Source organism: Gastrolobium bilobum, unplaced genomic scaffold (assembly GCF_033153095.1).
Source record: "Gastrolobium bilobum isolate Gb01-03AN ecotype WA unplaced genomic scaffold, APGP_CSIRO_Gbil_v1 utg47043, whole genome shotgun sequence".
NCBI classification, from domain to species: Eukaryota; Viridiplantae; Streptophyta; class Magnoliopsida; order Fabales; family Fabaceae; genus Gastrolobium; species Gastrolobium bilobum.
In genome coordinates this window covers 1-20,008 of record NW_026899351.1, presented here as the reverse complement: position 1 = coordinate 20,008, position 20,008 = coordinate 1, and the positions used below count along the sequence as shown (strand labels likewise).

At 34.8% G+C, this 20,008-nt stretch overlaps 1 protein-coding gene and 1 pseudogene across 1 annotated transcript; both read left to right on the top strand.

Annotated features, from left to right (window-relative positions):
- The first annotated feature begins 8,274 nt into the window (after window positions 1-8,274).
- Window positions 8,275-13,274, top strand: LOC133289796 (cysteine-rich receptor-like protein kinase 10). Its single transcript, XM_061487793.1, has 7 exons — window positions 8,275-8,410; window positions 9,390-9,511; window positions 9,583-9,626; window positions 11,442-11,614; window positions 11,840-12,077; window positions 12,237-12,387; window positions 12,521-13,274. The coding sequence occupies exons 1-7, from the start codon at window positions 8,275-8,277 to the stop codon at window positions 12,848-12,850; spliced, it is 1,194 nt and encodes a 397-aa protein (XP_061343777.1). The 3' UTR covers window positions 12,851-13,274.
- A 3,448-nt stretch (window positions 13,275-16,722) lies between these two features.
- LOC133289794 (cysteine-rich receptor-like protein kinase 10) lies at window positions 16,723-19,435 on the top strand (annotated as a pseudogene).
- The last annotated feature ends 573 nt before the right edge of the window (window positions 19,436-20,008 follow it).

Genomic DNA, 20,008 nt, shown 5'->3' with positions numbered 1-20,008 from the left:
TTTCACACCATCTCTATGACCAAGGTAAACACATTTTCTAGCTCTTGGATCAAATTTGGAACGACCAGCTGTCAAAGTTGAGGCATAAGTCAAGCAACCAAATGTCCTTAAATGAATAAGTACTGGTGGTTCACTGTATAAAAGCTCAAAAGGGGACTTATTTTCCAATAGTGGAGAGCAAAGTCTATTAATGATGTGTATTGCATGACTAACACAGTAAGGCCATAAGCTTCGTGGCAAATTGCTTTGGAAGAAAAGGTGTAACACCCCGTATATATCCGGTAATGTTATTATACTATCGTATTAAGCAGCGCTTAATTAAAAATGTGGAATATCTTTTTCTTTTCAATTATGATGTCATTATCATTACCAACTTGCTTATTAATCAATTAATAAAACATCGCCTGTATGTAATTGCACTAAAACAGCTAACTGAAAAACCTCATAACATAGATAATAAAAGTGTGGCTCTAGTCACAGAACTACAACAACGTAGACCAGACCATCTAACAGTTTATACAACTCCAATCTAAATGTACTAACATAAAGTGTCATGGACAATCCCCATGCTCACTCAAATAAGGCAACACGCCCAACAACAGTCTCAACAACAACATAATCATAATTAGCGGAAAACATAAACAGCATCCAAATCCAATCATGGTAGCAATACAACATAATATCATCAACTAAGCTCTGGCCTCCTGCCGCCAGAGGCATCAGTCACCAAACTACCGGAACCTGAAATAAGCATTCCCCAAACGTGGGGTGAGATCTCTAAACAAGAAATCTCAGTAAAAAAAGGGGTCCTCAAGGATCTTCCACCCCAAGCTCACTTACATGTGCAATATAAGTTTAAAAGCAGTTCATCAATATCATTTCGAAAATAGTGTAATGCAGCAGATAATCATGTCATGTGTGTCAATTCTATTCTACTGGCCAGAGAAATGCAGGATATATATATGTCTAATACCCACAAATAGTGCAAGACGCTACTTGCATCCACCCCGGATCACCATCTTGTATGACGCTACATACTCAGGCTTACCGTCAAGATGGAACAACACATGCATATTAAAAGCCATTACACATAAAGCTCAACAGCATTTCAAATATCCAAAGCTTGTAACACAACATGCATAAAACCATACCCCCATGGGACATGGTGGAACCACAACATGGCTAAACCGAGGACACGAAAGCTTACCTTGCAAGCTAAAACCCAAAACCAAGAGTCCACCGCTCAAAGTCCAAACACAGCAGATTCACAATCTGTTATGGACCAATACTATATCAATAACAATGCACCACAAGCATACAATATTAAGACAACGCATTTCCTTTACGCTTTACGTCTTAAGGCTCCATACCAAGCCATAAGCCCTTAATCACTACGATTCTGACTTAGTTCATTAATTATAGAAGTTCAACTTCATCAATCTAGGGTCCACAAACCCCCAATAGCCTACTGTACACACAACACAGCTACTGTTGTACGAAATCCCAGAATATTCGGATATTCCTCGGGACCATATCCGGATATGCAATATCTGGATATTTCACTGTACATATCCGGATATACCATATCTGGATATCCAGATTCCCATATCTGAATATCCAATATCCGGATATCTAAATCCCATATCCGGATATCACATATCTGGATACTTCTCGGGCACATATTCAGATATTTCACGACAGAATGCAGAAACTGCATTTCGTGAAGATATCCTTCCAAGGTTGGGTTTTTACCGATTTTAAACACCTAAACATGCATTTCTAGGTGTGTTTGACCAACCCCAACATTAAGTTATCATCTTTTAACCTTTACATGCATCAAGGTTCCATTTTTAAGCTCAAAGACTCAAGATCAAAGGTGATGAAGCTTACCAAAGCTCAAACTCAGAAAAAGGGTGCTCTTGGAGCTCACATAACAACTCCAAGGTTCTGACTTCAAGGGTGCACGAAAATACTCCCCAAGCAAGGGTCTTTCTTCACAAAGATGACTCCTTGGAGCTCCAACAACCAAGTAGAAAGCTCTCACCCTCACACAAGGCCACTCAGCCCACAAACTGTCTTCAAACAGCCCCTCAACTCAGAACCAAAGCTCTCTACACACTCACAAAGGCCACTCACACAAGGCTCAAGTGTTTGGAGATGAAGAAACCAAGCAAAAGTGACACTAGATCTCCAAAATGGTGGATAAAACTCAATGGAACAGTAGCAAGAACAGACCAGCCACCCAACTCACGTAGAGAAACTGACTGCCTAGGGTTTTGTGCCCTTAACAAGGGTATTTATAGTCACTTACCCAATTAACACACAATATTAACTTTAATTGCTACGCTTAGCATTTTAATCCCAAACTTTGGAATCTGAAACTACACATTTTTCCAAGAATTATCATATTATTCTTATAATTTTTTGAGCACCTTTCCGGTACGTGCTTTTCAAAGCCAGTACCGGTTTCTAGCACCAGTTTTCATTATTTGGACTTGAAACTCGTTTTACAAGTCCTACATAACATTCTAGTAATTATCATGCACTTATTATAATTTTTCGGGATACTTTTTCGGTACGTATTTATATCGACTAGCAGAACCGGTATCTGCACTTTTCTTCCGAAAATCGACTTTCAGCATTATTACCCACTTACTATAATTATTAAAGCCTCATAATAATTATTAGGGTCAATTATGGAATCATTTCCTATTTTCTCATAATTTATTAATTAAATTCCTTAATTAACGGTGCGGGTTCTTACAAAAGGGCTCTAGCAATATTAAGAATATGTTGGTGTTTCCTTTCAACAGTCCCATTTTGTTGGGGGGACTCAACACAAGAGGTTTGATGGAGAATACCCTTTGAGGCAAAGAACTCACTCGTACAAAATTCTTGCCCATTATCACTGCGAAAACACTTTATAGTTACTTGAAATTGATTTTCAATTAGAGCCACAAAAGCCTGTATGTGACTACGAGTTTCTGACTTTGATTTCATAATAATCCCCCAAGTGTAACGACTGTAATCATCAACAACAGTTAACAAATATCTATGTCCATAAATATAGGTGACAGAGCAAGGTCCCCATATATCCACATGCACAATATCAAAAGCAGATTTGGAAACAGAAGTGCTATAAGAAAATGATAATCTCTTTTGTCTGGCCAAATGGCAGACATCACATGGATCATCCAAACGTTTACAAGAAATGAAAGGAAATTGACTCATCATGGATCTTATTACAGACTTGGAACAGTGGCCTAAACGCGAATGCCACATATCAATGGGTTTAGATGGTACAGTAAAACTACTATTACAAGGATGACTATCCTTTATTGCATGATCACAAATGAGATTGGCAGAATTTGTATGCTGCAGCACGTACAAGCCTCTCATTAATTCAGCTGAACCAATCCTCTCCATGGATGGAATTTGCTGAATAATACACATTGGATGCTGAAAAATCACACGACAGTTAGAATCCCTTATCAGTTTATTGACTGATAGCAAATTCACTGTGAATTCCTTGACATATAGGACATTTGTTAATCTCAGAGTTTTCGAAAACACTACTGTGCCAGAGAAATAAGAAAGTACTTGACTTCCATTAGGCAAAAAAATTGCAATAGGTTTAATTCTCTGAATGTTAGACATATTTGCACATGTACTAGTGATGTGATCTGTAGCTCCCGTGTCTAAAATCCATTGAGAACTAGAAATACCTGACGAAGTTTCTGTGCTTTTTTCATTAAGAGCCTTAGCCTGTACCAGATTACTAGCATGAGGAGACTTAGCCTGTACCAGATTACTAACATGAGGACCTTGTACTGTGTGCTGTATCATATAAAAAATAGTTTGGTATTGCTCCTTCGTAAAATTTTCCTTTGCATCAGCTTGTGAAAAATTGTTGTTCTTCTCAGCAATACTTTGTACTTCATCAATGCCATAAGTTGCTGCATTGGCCTTGTGTATGAATCCTTTTGGTTTGAAACCAGGAGGATAAGCGTGTTTCTCAAAACAAGTGTCAATTGTATGATTTATTTTCCCACAATAGGTGCAAAGCCGAGAAGAACCTAATCTTCCTCTTCCATTAAAAGCACCACGTCCTCTCCCACGTGGATATGACTGTTCTCTACCTTGAGCTTGTTCCACAAAATTGTAAAAAGATCTATGAATATCTTGATTAACAACAATTTCTTCTGTTTTCAATTGCCTTTCTTGTTGCATTACCAGAGAAAAAACTCTGTTAACTGATGGCAAAGGGTCCATCAACATTATCTGAGACCTCACATTAGAGTATTGATCGTTTAATCCTTTCAAAAATCGAATCGAGTAATCTCTTTCTCGAATTCCTTTGACATCTGCAGAAATTGTACAACAAGGTTGAATACATCTACACGTTGGTGTTGGTTGCAATGCTTTCAACTCATCCCACATTATCTTAAGCTTGGTGTAGTAATCAGAAACAATATTATCACCTTGATGTAACTTGTACAAGTCATCTTATAAATCTGAAATCCTAAAAACATCAGATTGAGAAAACCTCTCTTTAAGATCATTTCATACGTCCTCAGCTCTATCCATCCATAGTATTGACTGAGAGATAGAGTCTGTTATTGATCGATATAACCATGAAACAACCATGGTATTACACCTTTCCCATGTATATTGACCCTATAGGGTAAATCTTAATTAGAGATTTAATTTAAGGATTTAAATGCCATAATTAGATTTAGTGAGTGATTTCGAGTATTTTGACTGTAATCATGACTATGTTATGAACAGTGCGTTCTGCCGGAGAATTTACAGTTTTGTGAATTAACCGGTAGAGCTTAAAAAGAGCAAAATAATTTTAGAGACATAATTTGATAATTCTGACGACAAATATGAGTTCAGAACGAAAAATTGTATAGTCTGGCACTTTCCGTGAAAATCTCGTGAATAGTGTTTCTACCGAGTATTTTGTACTGCTGTTTAAGCAACCGGTAGAGTCCAGAAATAAATAATTGATGAAATAAGAATAAGAAAGTCCAATATATGCCAAGCAAGTCAATATAGGCCCAAGAAAATGATAAGTTTATAAGTGTTAAGTTTCAAAAGTAAATAAAGTACAGTTAGTTATTCACAGTGCATTTCGTCAAAAACGGTGCAGAAACCATACTGTGAATTATGAATATTGTTTTGTAACAGATAAAAATTTATGTAAATGATTTTAGAAAAATAAAAATATGTTCGTAGCTTGAAGTTAGTTCCGGGTCAATTTAAGTTAAAATACGCGATAGAAAAAACATCCGATGAAAGGGGCCACATGTGCCTATATAGCCTTGTCACTTAAATGAAACACTATTCATTTCAGATTTTCTTCTTCTCTCTCATGCATGGCCGAGCTGCACTTGGAGGAGAAGGGGCTAGGGTTCCAAATTTCCTTTCTTTGATTTCTTAATCATTCATTCTCCAAATTCAAAGACCCACCACATGAAATTGATTGGAAACCACTCAATGAATCCATTCAACCAATCAATTTGAGCTATAGTTGAGTGTGTGAGGAGTTTTTCCTTCCCCCATTTTCGAGCTACTATTCATCAAGGAGGAGAAATGCCATTTTTGGTGGAGCTTTGCTTGGTGAAGGCCTTCTAGGCTTTGGGTAGTTCATTGGAGGTAACAAAACTCTAACCTTATGGCTTTATTAGTGTGAATAATGTTTTGAAAGTCATGAGCATGGTTGGGTAGGAAATAAAGTAGTATAGAATGTGAAAATTATGATGGATTATTGTTATTTAGGAAGTTATAGTGTTGAGTAAGTATCCACATGTGATAAAATAATTGAAAAGCCCTATTGTATTTTTCCCCTAGGTTTCGGCCTTCATGAGTTATATAGGGTTCATTATGCAAATTTTTATTGTATGTTTGAAAAGGTAAAATATGTTGGAATGTAGTGTAAATGGATGAATTGGTGGAAATGCCAAAGTTAGAAAAAAAAATCCTACAAATACTTGCTCTATGTTTCGAACTATAGGATGTTTAGGGGTATATATATATATTGGTTACATTTTATTCTAATAAAATGTGTTGCATTTTAATATACCAATGGATGAGCTAAGAAGTGAAATGCTTTGAGAAATGGTTGAAAAATACCTTGAGTCCCTAAGGGTATGCCCGCGACTTTTAAAGAAAAATAGCATGATTTATGTGAAAAATTCTTAAGTAAATGCTTGGTTAAATTAAAGAACGCCAACGGGTGTATAGAGGTCTAGACTTGTGTATTGGCATAGAATTGGCAAAAATATAAAGAAAGGAAAATAAGCGATAAAATGTATGCTTATGAAATAATCATGGTATTGCATCATTTTATTGATGCATTGTAAATTATTCTCTAGGTGTGCCTAGGGATTGAGAAGGATCGGAAATCTCTTGAAGCGATAAAAGTAACTTGTTCCACAAGTAAGCGTATTGGTAAAGCTTCAAGAGGTAAGCTCTATGTTTAAGGAGTCTTTTCCTGTTTGAGTGCTCCACCATGGTTAGTGAACTATGGTTGGACTGTATGACTGTGATTTAGATGCTTTGTATAGATGCATTCATATAGAGTTATTTGATAACATGATATGTTTTGCTCTGATATGACTTCTGTAATATGATTTCTGTAACAATCTCTGGCCATTGATTGTATGGTACCCGGATGTCCGCTTTGGGGTCCTCCCTCGGGACCGATGGTGTACACCTCTGATATGTTTGGTTCCGCTTTGGGGTCCTCCCTCGGGAACATGTGCGTTGATTTCCGCTTGGGGTCCTCCCTTGGGAATGACGACGCACACCTCTGATATGATATGGATAAATCCTCTGTTCTGTTATGATATCTGTTATATGTTGTATTCGTATACTCTGTATCTGACTTTCGTGCAGGAGTGAGCCAGGGGTATGGAGAATTCTCTATAAACCTGGAGCTTATTGAGATTTGTAATCTCACCCCTCTTTGGGGACATATTTTCAGGTGCCCAGATTCCCGGTGAGTCCTCACTAGGCAGGGACACGACACGTGGCTGAGGCAGTTGACAGATCGGCTTTTGAGTGGCTGTAGGCTACTACCTTTTGGAGTGTTTGATGTCTTTTAGTATTTCCGCATTTGATGGATCACGATATTGATCCTTTATTTTGTATATGGCCTGTATATGTTTTGTACATGTCTGTCACTTGGATGCATGTACATTTGGGTATTCAGGCACGTCATATGATGATGTATTATTCAGTTTATGATTTCGTATTGGATTGCATGTTGATTAGGATAGGGGCACAGAGCCATATTTTGCATGCGCCCATGGATGGGTATCTGATTGTATCTGCATGACTGGTACTTCTGGATTACTATGCTCTATAAACTGTTTATCAGGAAATGCTTCTGAGAGGGATTGGAAAATCCCCGGTTGTCCGATTTATAGAGGAAACTCTGCCCGATTTTCGTTTACCCTAAGTAAGAATTAAAGTAGAAAAAGAAAAAGTTAACTCGTATCTTCGTAAGTTAAGTCTTCCGCTGTTTTCTGTTTTATCATATGTATGTTAATTGAACCGGCTCGAGACGGGGATGTTACACCATGCGTCGTACCTCTGTTCTGTTGGATTAGGTACTGATATAGTTCCATTCACAAATGAAAATTTGTTTTTGGAAATTTGGGCCATTTTCATGGCTCTTGCCTAACCATGGTAGTTTTTACCATTCATGAGCATTGAAACTGATACAAGTGAAGGATTTTCATTAGGATGAAGGAAGTAAGGACTACCTGTATCTGAAGAATTAAAAGCTTTCGATGCATTTCTTGAAACTATCCCCAAATTAGAATTCTGAACTACCACAGGTCCTTGATCGTCAAAGCTCTGATCCGCTATTAGAGAAAAACTTCAGAAGATATTAAACGAATCAAGACAATTTGCAAGTAATCCACGAACAAGAAACGTGAATCGAAGGTAAGAAAAAAATGGCGATCAGAGCTCCTCGAAGAGCTCGGATACCATGTTAGAATCGAGACCAAAGAAAATAGAAGACTGAATTGACATTATGTAAGAATGAATCATCCAATCGTTTAAGTTACACTGTTCTCGTATTTATAATGAGAACATGACAGTAAGCGTGAGTAACTGAGTAAACGGTTAACTAACTTTACAGACAATTAACTAACTGAGTAAATGGTTAACTAATGGAGTGATACTCAACAGTGCGCTCCCAGCGTGACGAATGATCAGTGTGAGGAGTGTTTGCAAAATGCAATCGGAACTCTTACTATGTGTTGTGGGGGGAAACAGGGTGCGAGAGCTCTGCTAGCATGGTGTAATATTAGATACGATTTGTACAAGTTTTATTATACAACTGAAACATCAGCAGCATCGCCCCTGGTTCTTTCTCATCCTCCTTCTTCAGGTACTTTTTTTAACCAATATTTGGGTCATCATCGATATATGCTACAATAATGTTAGCACTCTCTTTTCCTTTTTTGGTAATTAAAAGTTTAGGTGGGGAAAAATATTGGTTCCCTAAGGGGCGGATCCCAAATTTTTTGAGAATTTCTGAAATGAATTACAGATCATTCATCAACAAAGTACTCAAATCAGTGAACGAAATTTGAACTAATACCCTTGTAGGGAATGAGCGTCGTCCTTAACCAATTATGCCTAACCTAGTTGGCTTCTTTGTCTTTTTATCCCATCCTCCACAAGGAAAGTTCGAAGACAGTGCGCATTCGTTTACAATTTTTTTTTTTACAAATTACACTGAGTATGACCGATTATATTTAGTGTAATTTATAAAAAAAAAAAACTGTAAATGAATTCTTCGCAATATACATGTGCCATCTTTCATGACCACAAAATTCTTCTAACATGACCTTAATAAATACCTATTCATATGAAATAAAGTAAGGTCAATACTAATCAATGTCAGTAGCGTAAGTAAAAATATTGAACTGCATTTTAGTTAAATCAAATTTTTTGTCATGGAGCTTAATTAACTTTATAAGATTATAGATTGAAACTTGAGTGTCCAAAAAAGAGCTTTTCTGATTGAGAATTAACAATAATATAGTTTATAAATAGATATAAAATATTAGCCTTTTTATTTTTTAATTATTAAAGCTTGAATTTTTTTCTCTACAATTATTTATGCAGGAAAGAAGAAATTTGGACCTCGAAAAATTGTCTTGATTGCTGTCCTTGTTGCCATTTCGATAATTCTGTTGTGTTTCGTGTGCTATTTTCTACTGAGAAGATCAAGGAAAAATGATAAGACTCTTCTAAGGGAAAATTGTTAGTAATTTGAAACGAAAACTCAAATCCTTTCTCAACTCTTGATTTAGAAGGTTAATTTGGTGATTTTTGACTTTCCTAACTTGATGTTGCTGTAGTTGGGGATGAAAGTGGCACAATACAATCGCTACTGTTCAATTTGGCCACAATTGAGGCTGCCACAAATAAGTTTTCCTATGAAAACAAAATAGGAAAAGGTGGATTTGGAGAGGTTTACAAGGTGATGAAATGTAATGAAAAATGAATATGTATGCTTGTTTCTCATACTTAACTGATTGGTTATAATTTCAGGGTGTTCTTTTAGATGGACGAGAAATAGCTGTAAAAAAACTCTCGTAAAGTTCACGACAAGGTGTAGTAGAATTCAAGAATGAGGTTTTGTTAATAGCAAAACTTCAACACAGAAATCTTGTGACATTATTAGGATTTTGCTTGGAAGAACAGGAGAAAATGCTTATTTATGAATTTGTGCCCAATAAAAGTCTTGATTACTTTTTATTCGGTAAATAATTTCTATTCTCACTTTTATTTATTGTTAAATTTTAAAATTTATGTGTTGATATATAAATTTACCCGGGTACACCCCTCCCTATCCGGGTGTAGGGAGGGGTGTACCCGAGTAGACATGGTGGTCAACGGTCAAACAGGGGCAGATTGATGTTATATTTTTTAAGAAAGTTAAATTTTTGAAATAATTTATAATGAAGGTCAATTAGATAATTAATTATTAATAAAAGGTTATAAGGGTCGAAAAGCCATGTTATTCTTCATTAAACACATAGTAAACTAGCAGAACATAATTACGAATTTTTTTTAGGGGTAACATGACTCTCTTAGTTGTGCTTATGTATATTGGTAATTTGGTACCATAATGTGTAGTAGCACATTTCAATTGGTTACCGACCTCCTGGTTGGTAGCTTGACAACGTCCCTGTTAATTGAATATCAGTACATATAACTTGTTTAAGGATGTGTTTGGTATAGGTTTTATTTTGAGTTTGATGGGAAAGTGAAAGTGGATATAGAGAAATACCATGTTTGGTACAAGTTTGCAAAAAAAAAAATAGAGTAAATACCCTTTTGGGTCCCTAACAAAAAAAAACGGTACCCACTTTAAGGGACTAATATGGGTCTTTTTTGAATTTGTGAGGGACCACGATTTCAACTAAATGGGTCCACTTTGAATTTGTCAGGGACCTCGAGACTAATTTTTTTTTGTAAGGGACTAAAATGAGTACCGTGTTTTTTGTTAGGGACCAAAAATGGTATTTACTCAAAAATATATTAGGAGATTAGGAAGCATAGGAAACTCTTTTTGTGTTGATTTTTACTATTCCAAAAAACCATTTGAGATATGGTATTTTGGGGTAGATGGAAAAATGGAAAAATGGGAGAAAAGTTATGGACCAAATTGACCCTCATAGTGAGTGACTTGCATTGATTAAGAAGTAATGGAAAAATAGCAAACCATGGTTGTTTTAATTTTGTAAGAAGTAATAATAAAAAAAAAACTAGGAGAGGGACAAGGAGGGATGGTAAGTGTCAACTTGCTTTGATTAGTACCGATAAGTAAAAGAGACTCATTTTTAATGGTTCTTTAAAAAATTTATAATGGGGTATTTTTTTCAATTTAACCTATTTTCCTATCATTGTTTTACATTCAATTTAACATAGACTTTGCAATAAATATTCCCAGTAATATTTCAGTCAACAAAACAACTTTTTTTAAATTTTTCTATCAAACTTATTTTTCTACCATTTCTCTAATAATTGTATTTTCCTAGTAAAAAAATTTTCTTCCTCTATCAAACGCCCTCTAAATCTCTCTTTATGGGTATTGCTTTGCAAAACCAAGATAAAATGACATCAAAAAATTATCTTTGAAAAACTTACAAATGTAATTAAAAAAAAATTAAATTTTAAATAAATTTTTATTATTAATTTTAAATCCTACATTTAAAGAAATTTAAATACTTTAGAATAAATTAAAAAAACACATTATATTTTTTGTCCCCTTTTAACAAGAGCCTGACAAAAAAAAAAAAACTCTTCATGAGCCTCAACCTTCCTTCCGTTTCATGGTCAATGCAATCCAACTTGTCCCGCGCACTGTCCAATTAGAAAAGTTGCTTCATTGACTTATTGAAGAGGTTGTCGGTAACCTCCTTGCAGGGTACAGTAGAGTTTATGAATGAAGCTATCCTTGTGGCTAAGCTTCAACATAGAAATTTAGTGAGGCTGTTGGGATTTTGCTTGGAGGGGCAGGAGAAGATGCTTATCTATGAATACATACCAAACAAAAGCCTTGATCGTTTTCTATTTGGTTGGACACTTTCAATTCTTCTTTTACTTCTTTATTAGTATAGATGATTGGTTGCCCTGAAAAGACACCTCAAAAGTAGAATCAGTTTATAGTATTCACATGGTGTTATCTTTTCCCTTATTAAAGAACAGCCACATAAGATGGGGTTATAAGCTCTTTATAAACGGAAATTATAGTAATCCTGCAATTGCTAATCTGGATATTTCATTTTGACAAATTCTGTAGATCCTGTAAAGCAAAGAGAGTTAGATTGGTCAGGACGCTACAAGATCATAGTTAGTATTGCTCGAGGAATTCTTTATCTCCATGAAGATTCCCAGCTTCTAATTATACATCGTGATCTCAAAGCTAGCAATGTTCTACTAGATGAAAACATGAACCCAAAGATTTCAGATTTTGGCATGGCAAAAATTTTCCAAGCAGATCAGACTCAAGTAAATACAGGAAGGATAGTTGGAACGTAGTAAGTTGGAGGCCTTTTTGTCATCTCCTATTACATATATTATTAGCTCCCCTTTAATAATCATGGTCAGTTAAAATATGTGAAAATAAGTATATTCTTCTTTCCAAAAATGTTATCATTATTTTCTGAACATGTGGATTGATAATTTTTTTTTTTCAGTGGTTACATGTCTCCAGAATATGCAATGCGTGGACAATTCTCTGTGAAATCAGATGTGTTCAACTTTGGTGTCTTAGTTTTGGAGATTGTGAGTGGCAAGAAGAACACTGATTTTTGTCAAACTAAACATGCCGATGACCTCCTAAGCTATGTGAGTATAAACAAGTGTAACTGCTTTCTTCTTCTCTAATGATACCAAGCTCAACTGCAATGCCTAGTTAAATATTTCAATGGGTGAGGAATGAGAGATTCCAAATTTGAATACTAACAGTATATTGCCACAGGCTTGGAAAAATTGGACGGAGCAAACACCTTTGGAGTTGCTGGATCCAACCCTGAGAGATTCTTATTCAAGAAATGAAGTCATCAGATGCATCCATATTGGTTTATTGTGCATTCAGGAAAATCCATCCGACAGGCCTTCGATGGCAACTATTTCACTTATGTTGAACAGTTATTCAGTTACCTTGTCATTACCTCGAAAACCAGCATCTTTCCTGCATGGAAGGACACCTGACATGCTAAAAAATGGGCTTCATTCTGATGAGTCCGCCACCAGTTCAATTCTGTGGTCTAATAATGAAGTATCCATTACTGAAGTATACCCTCGATAAAGGATAGGTTTTATTATGTTTTCTTCAATCCATCCACTTTATGTTCAAATCTTGTCAAACCATGCCGTTATGTAACACGTACCTAGTCAATATGTATTGTAAATATTAGTGGCTAAAAATAATTATGTTTGATGAATAGTAAAAATTACGACCACTGATTGCAGATTCTTTTGGTTTTAAATCCTTATAATCCTCATGCTGGATGCAAATGCAGCATAGATAAAGGCATGATTCCCTTGGAGACCATAATAATTTGCAGTCTCCACCAATTTGTTTCAGATCAGTAAAACATAGCAAGCACTGATCGGAACCAGTTTGATCCATCATTGGCCAGCATGTTGAATGATTTAGTAGCAGAAGCTGCGAGTTCCCAGACACATAAGAAGTTCGTCACAGCAAGTCCAAGACCCTGTATGGCCTGGCGCAGTGCATTTCTGGTTTTTGTAAAATTAGGTATGAACTGTACCCATTTTACAATATAAAAGCAACATCATCTGTCGCCAATGGTTCCTGCTCGCTGATTAGATATGTTGTTCACAAATGTTGTGGCTTCTCATTATGCTGGGAAATTTGAGAGGAAGTTAGGTGCTTGATAATAATGTCTTCATTTTTCTGTATTGGACTACTTTGTTGAGGAAATAGGAATGTCTTATGTCCTTGTTATTGTTTTCGTGGTGCTTTTCATTCTGGGCTATTATTACAAGATCCATAATGCAGCCCTGGCAGATAGCAGTGACATATATATCGAATTCTTACAAATGTATATGTTTTTATTAAATGAAATTCCTAATTAGTTGAATATGACATGATTTTGTTCAAAATGAACCAATTGGAAGTTTTGGTCGTGTCATATCAGAATTGGATTTCTTCATCAATACTAAGTGACTGTTTTTAAAATGATTGTTATTTGAATATTGATGGTATTCATTTTGATGGATCAGTGGTTTATAATGTTTTAAATTCTATGCAACAATTGCTATCAGACTTGTTTTTTAAATCCAAATGATGATGGTGTAGAATGTATTAACATGACTCTCTTAGTTGTGACTATGTAAATTGGTACAATAATGTGTATTAGCACATTTTAATTGGTTACTGACCTACAAGTTGGTACCTTGACAGCTTCGTTGTTAATTAAATATCAGTACATGACTTGCTTAAATCCTCTCTTCATGGGTAATGCTTTGCAAAACCAAGATAAAATGACATCAAAGACTCGCCAAATCTGGAAACAAATTATTTTCAAAAGTAAACAGTTTTCTTAGAGCAGCACAAAGATGCCAACAAAATGGAGATTAAGCTCCTGACTATCTTAAAAGGTTATCTGCAAATGAAAATTGTGAGAAGAACATGTTCACTAAAGTCCAAAGGAAGTTATTCAGATAAACTTTTCACTCGAATAAATCCATCCCTAGCACGATATACCATGTGAAAATGTAAAATAATGTTATTCTAGTCTATCTTGATTAACAGAGGATGATCTTTTTCCTCAATCAAGATGACTTGTACACAATCACTTAGATAGATACAGGCCATGTCAAATGCCTCATGATTTTTTCTTTTTATATAAAATGCGCAATTATCCCCTATGTTATCTTGCCGAAGACTAACCTATGTAAAATTTCTTCCATGTCAGGACCTTTCAAATATGACCTTTTTCTTTTTCTGCGTATGTAGTTTATGGTATCTACCTGACACGTGTCTATCATTGGCAACATCTACAAAGTTGACTAATTTTTATACAATTGAAAAAAGAAAAAAAGAAAAAAAGAAAAAAGAACCAGCCTCATATGCCATAATTAATGGCTTATTATAATACTAGCCTTCTTGGCTGCAAGATAGACTACCAAAGTATATAGCAAAATCCATGTTGAACTTTCATTGGGTTAAAAAACCACATTTCAGGTATCCTATAATTGTGAACTTTAATTGTCGATTGTTCAAACCATATGAATACACACTCGGATAAAAAACCACATTTCAGTTTTCAATTCCTGATTGATGTCATATATCAAATATAACATGGGCTTCAAATTCTTCTTCGGTTGATTTTCAACCAGTAGTCTAGTTCCCCAAGATGAAAACAAAAATTCACCCATGGTATGCTATTAAATCGTTTTGAGTAAAACTTACACTCACCTCCAATGGCAATGCTTGTAGCAAAACAAGATATAACTGGCAGTAGCACTGATAAGTACTGAAAGACAAAACCAGCACATAAACTTAGTAGTACCTTCATAAAAACCATTCTTTCATGAAACACTCCATGAAAAAGAAAAAAAACAAAAACCCATCAATCTCAATTCAGAGTTAAACATTGCGCAACTGTAATCCAAATTAGTTTATATACAAGCAATCAAATTTACAAGAAGCCATTCTCCAAAAAAAATAAAAAAAATTACAAGAAGCCCATGAACTGTGAGAAATATAATTTTACTCATTTTAGAAGAGGGTGGGCAACTTTTTACCTAAATGGTGATTTCGAAAATTAGGAAAAAGTGTTTGTGATTTCAAATGATATAAAGTTATGTTATTTTAAGAAAGAGATAGACATAAAATAATATCTTTTTTATTTAAAATTTAAATTAAAAAAATACCCATTTTTTCCCTTATAATTTCTTTTCTTTGTGTTTGTCTATCTCTATGCTAAAATGACATAATTTATGTCCTTTAAAACATGGCTTTAATGTTTCTAGAGTGAATGTAGACATTCGCTCCCAAAACAACGTCGTCTTAAGTTAAAAAATTGTAATAAAAAAGTCTATGATAACCCTAAACATACATCAAACCCAAATTATATTTATCCAACCCACTGTAGAATAGAAGCAATACCCATTGACCTAGGCCCCACACATTAATAATAAAATAGATCAGGTTTTTAAAAATACCTATTTAGAAAATAGGCCATAGGCTTTTTTGTACATGTCTAGCCTATAAGCCTACAGGCCGGCTTATATCATATTATTTATTTAAATTATAATAAATAAAATTATTATTATTATAATTTTGAATAATAAAATAATATTATTTTAGTTATTTGAAAGATTAATAGGCTTAAACAGGCTAACAGGCCTAGCCAAAGTTTTTATTTTTTAAATATAGGTCAGACTTGTAATTTGGGGCCTACACAGGCTCATAGGTCAGGCCATACCCAATGCTTTTTACACAGGCTTGGCCTATTTAAGCCAAAGTCTAGCCTAGCTCAGCCCATTTACACCCCTAACCCATAGTCAATTAGAATTGTGGCCTAATAAATATGACTCAAATGTTAAAAGAAGCAGTAATTTGAAATATAACAAATTACAATCGAATCCAAGTCCCAGTATAGCAGCAAATGTGATTGTGATTTGTTTGGAAAGAAAAGGAAAGCAACATATCTGATGTGATCTGAGATTAAAGATTTGAGATGTATTTTGAATTATTTATTTGTAGATGTTAATTAATGTTATATTTATTTTAGGAAGTTTTATTATTGTTAGAATTTTAGATTTTATATTTTGAATCAATTTATAATGGGAAAAATGTTCTCTACAGTTAATGCAGATAATTATCTGCATTTATTTTCAAAACGAAGTCGTTTTGGTATTGAAATTTTAAAAAATTTAAATATAAAGACTATTATAACCCTGAAATAAATTAAAATTACAAAAATATCATTATCATATTGGGCTTACTGCAGATAAATTATCTGCATTAACTGCAGAAAAAGTAAACCCATTTATAATTAGTCTATAAAAAGGTGCTTACGACCCATATTATAGGACTTGAATATTATTATTTTGTTAATTGAAATTGAGAAGTTACTCTTTTGTGCAATCCCAATAGCCATTTTTCTATTTCGCTTGTATGCTTTTTTGTTGAATATGACTTCAATGACACCACTAGTTCCTTCCCCTTCTTCAGGTATACATATATATTTGATCGAGTTTCTTGTGGTCTTCATTCTTCAATTTTATTCTTTTTATAATACTCAGTTTTCATCAATCTATTGTCAAGTCAAGGTTTTTTGTGGTCTTTGAGGAGGAAGTTGGTTCCTTTTTGTGTCCACTCCTCTTCATTTGAGTTTGTAAAGCATTTGCCACTTTTGCATATCTTAAAAGAGGTTACCTTGGGCAGGAAACATATGTGCTTCAACGATTGTAGCAATTGTAGCAATTGTTGTGCCAAATGTTATTTTGGTGGCGCTTTTGGTTCTAGGCTGTTGCTGTTGCTGGAGAAGAAGGCGAAACAAAAACCATGATGCAGATCTAGAAATGGGAGATAGCAGTAATTGTTATTGCTCTTACTATTTATCTATTTCAAAGCACGAACAATAGCATGCTAGTAATTTTGCTTAACTTACTTTTTACCGTAACTAGGAATTATTTTACTTGTCAAGAAGAGTCTTTGCATTTTGACTTGGCTACAATTGAAGCTGCAACAAATAGGTTCTCGAATGAGAAGAAGATAGGCCAAGGTGGATTTGGTGTGGTTTATAAGGTAAAAAGAAATTATAAGGAAACATGTTGTCATGCTCGTATGCTAATTTATGCTGACTGGAGCTATTCTAATCTCATGCATGTTTTCAGGGTACCCTTCCTAATGGACAAGAGATAGCTGCAAAGAGGCTATCCAGAAGCTCCTTGCAGGGTGACATAGAATTCAGGAACGAGGCTGCACTTGTTGCACTTCAACATAGAAATTTAGTTAGGCTTTTAGGGTTTTGCTTGGAGGGAGCAGAGAGGATACTTGTTTACGAATTCATCCCCAATTCAAGCCTTGACCGCTTTCTATGTGGTTTGTAATTTTTGGACTCTGTTGTTCTGGTTTGGTTTTTAATGTTATTGTATGAACTATTTCTTCTACATAACTCAATTTATTGCTAACTTGAATATTACAATTTGACTAATTTGTAGATCATGAGAACCAAGCAGAGCTTGGTGGGCAACACGTTACCAAATTATAGTTGAGATTGCTGGAGGAGTTAAATACCTCCATGAAGATTCTAGTCTTAGAATAATACATCACGATCTCAAGGCTAGTAATGTCCTATTAGATGACGAAATGAATCCAAAGATTTCAGATTTTGGCATGGCAAAGATTTTCCATGGGGACCAAAGTCAAGTTGACTCTACAACAGAAAGGATAGTTGGAACTTAGTAAGTTATAAATGCCATTGTAGATTGTAATAAGGAGCTCCTGAGCAGTGTTTTAAAACCTCACCCCGCTCCCCGGTTGACCCGGGTCAACCCTGACCCCTCCCCTTTGATGGTTGGGGTTACAAGTTGGACGCTATATGCATATCAACCCCTCTGACCCCCAAAACCCGGCCGGGTTTCAGTGACTCCCGGGTCAGAGGGGTCAAAGGGGGTCACTGCAAATATATATATATTTTTATTTTTTTCTTCATAAAACAACATTATTTTATTAAAAAAATAAAATAAAAATGCTTGCAAAACTAAATCTAATCGCTCTCTTCTCTCCCAACGACTTAGACGTCTTCAATCTTCACCTCGATGCCTTGAATCTTCTAGAAAATGTAAGAATTTTACTCATTCAAATGAAATCCTTACGGTCGTCGATGGAAAACAAAAACTCATTCTTACTTCCTTTAAAATTTCCTTAATTTGTTATGGACCTTCTCAAAAGAGGTGGAACCGGGTCATCGTAGTAACTCATTACAATATGAGTTTTGTACTTTGGTATCTTGATATTTTAATTAGGTTGTGTAATATTGACTTGTGGTTATAATTGGTGAATTATGTTAAGTATATTTTGAATCTTTGGTAATTGGTTGTTTATTTTTTAATATTTTCATATAGGATATATATATTTATATTTTTTTAATATATAAAACCGGGTCAGCGTAGTGACCCCTTGACCCCCCCGGTTGAACCCGTGACTCCATGACACCTGACCTCGGTCGGGTCGATGGTCGGGCCGAATTTTTAAACACTGCTCCTATGTAGCCTAAAGAATTTTTTTTCAAAATGAAATTTATATTTCTTTCTTATTATGCTTCCTTTATTTCCTTTTTTGAAAATCTTTCATATTATTTTACTGGAATATATAGATTGTTATTTTTGGTTTTCAGTGGTTACATGGCTCCTGAATATGCAATGTATGGAGAATTATCTGTGAAATCCGATGTGTTCAGCTTCAGAGTCTTGCTTTTGGAGATCATTAGTGGCACGAAGAACACGAGTTATTGTCAATCACATGATGATGATGACCTTTTGAGCTATGTAAGTATAAACTATAAACTACGAGCAAATATTTTTGATTGTCGAGGGATGCCAGAACTTTCAAACTTTGTAATCTAACTTGAGTTTTGCCACAGGCTTGGAAAAATTGGAAGAATCAAACACCTTTCCTTATTTTGGACCCAAAACTGGGAGATTGGTATTCTAGAAATGAAGTTCAGAGATGCATCCATATTGCTTTATTATGCGTTCAAGAAAATCCAGCTGACAGACCTTCAATGGCGAGTGTAGTACTTTGGTTGAACAGTTATTCAGTAACCTTAGCATTACCTCGACAGCCAGCATCTGTTTTTCTAGGAAGCCCTTCACTAGACAGATTAAGACACCAGCTTTATTCTGATCGGTCTACCAGCTCTATCTCTATGAATAATTATTTAATTACTGAAATATATCCCCGATAATGGTTGTAATCAATATCTGTAAATTCAGTATATGCTATAAGCTGATCAAACTATTATGTAACAACAATATATGGATATGGATATACATATTGTTAGTTTCTTTTATTTTGATTCTTTTTAGAAGCACCTACTTTCATGCTATGAAAATAATGGAGTGAATAAATTAATAGTGAGGTGACCAAATAATAACATTATTATCATTGACAAAGGGAATCTCGAAACCACAATTCAGTTGTAAAATGGATTAATATAATGGCAAATTAGACTACGCGACAACTATCTTTTAATATCATCCAAACCCCCTTTGGTACGCGGGATTCTTGGAGATTCCCGGAAAATTGAATTTTTTCTAAATTTTTAATTTTCAAGTATTATTGTAAACTGAATGTAAAAATTATATTTTTGAAAATTGAGATATCCGGGTAAAAAAAAAATTTCCCCTCTACCACATTTCATGTCACCAACTTTGGAATTGATATTCCACACTCTTAACTCTCAGTCGAGGAAAATAAATC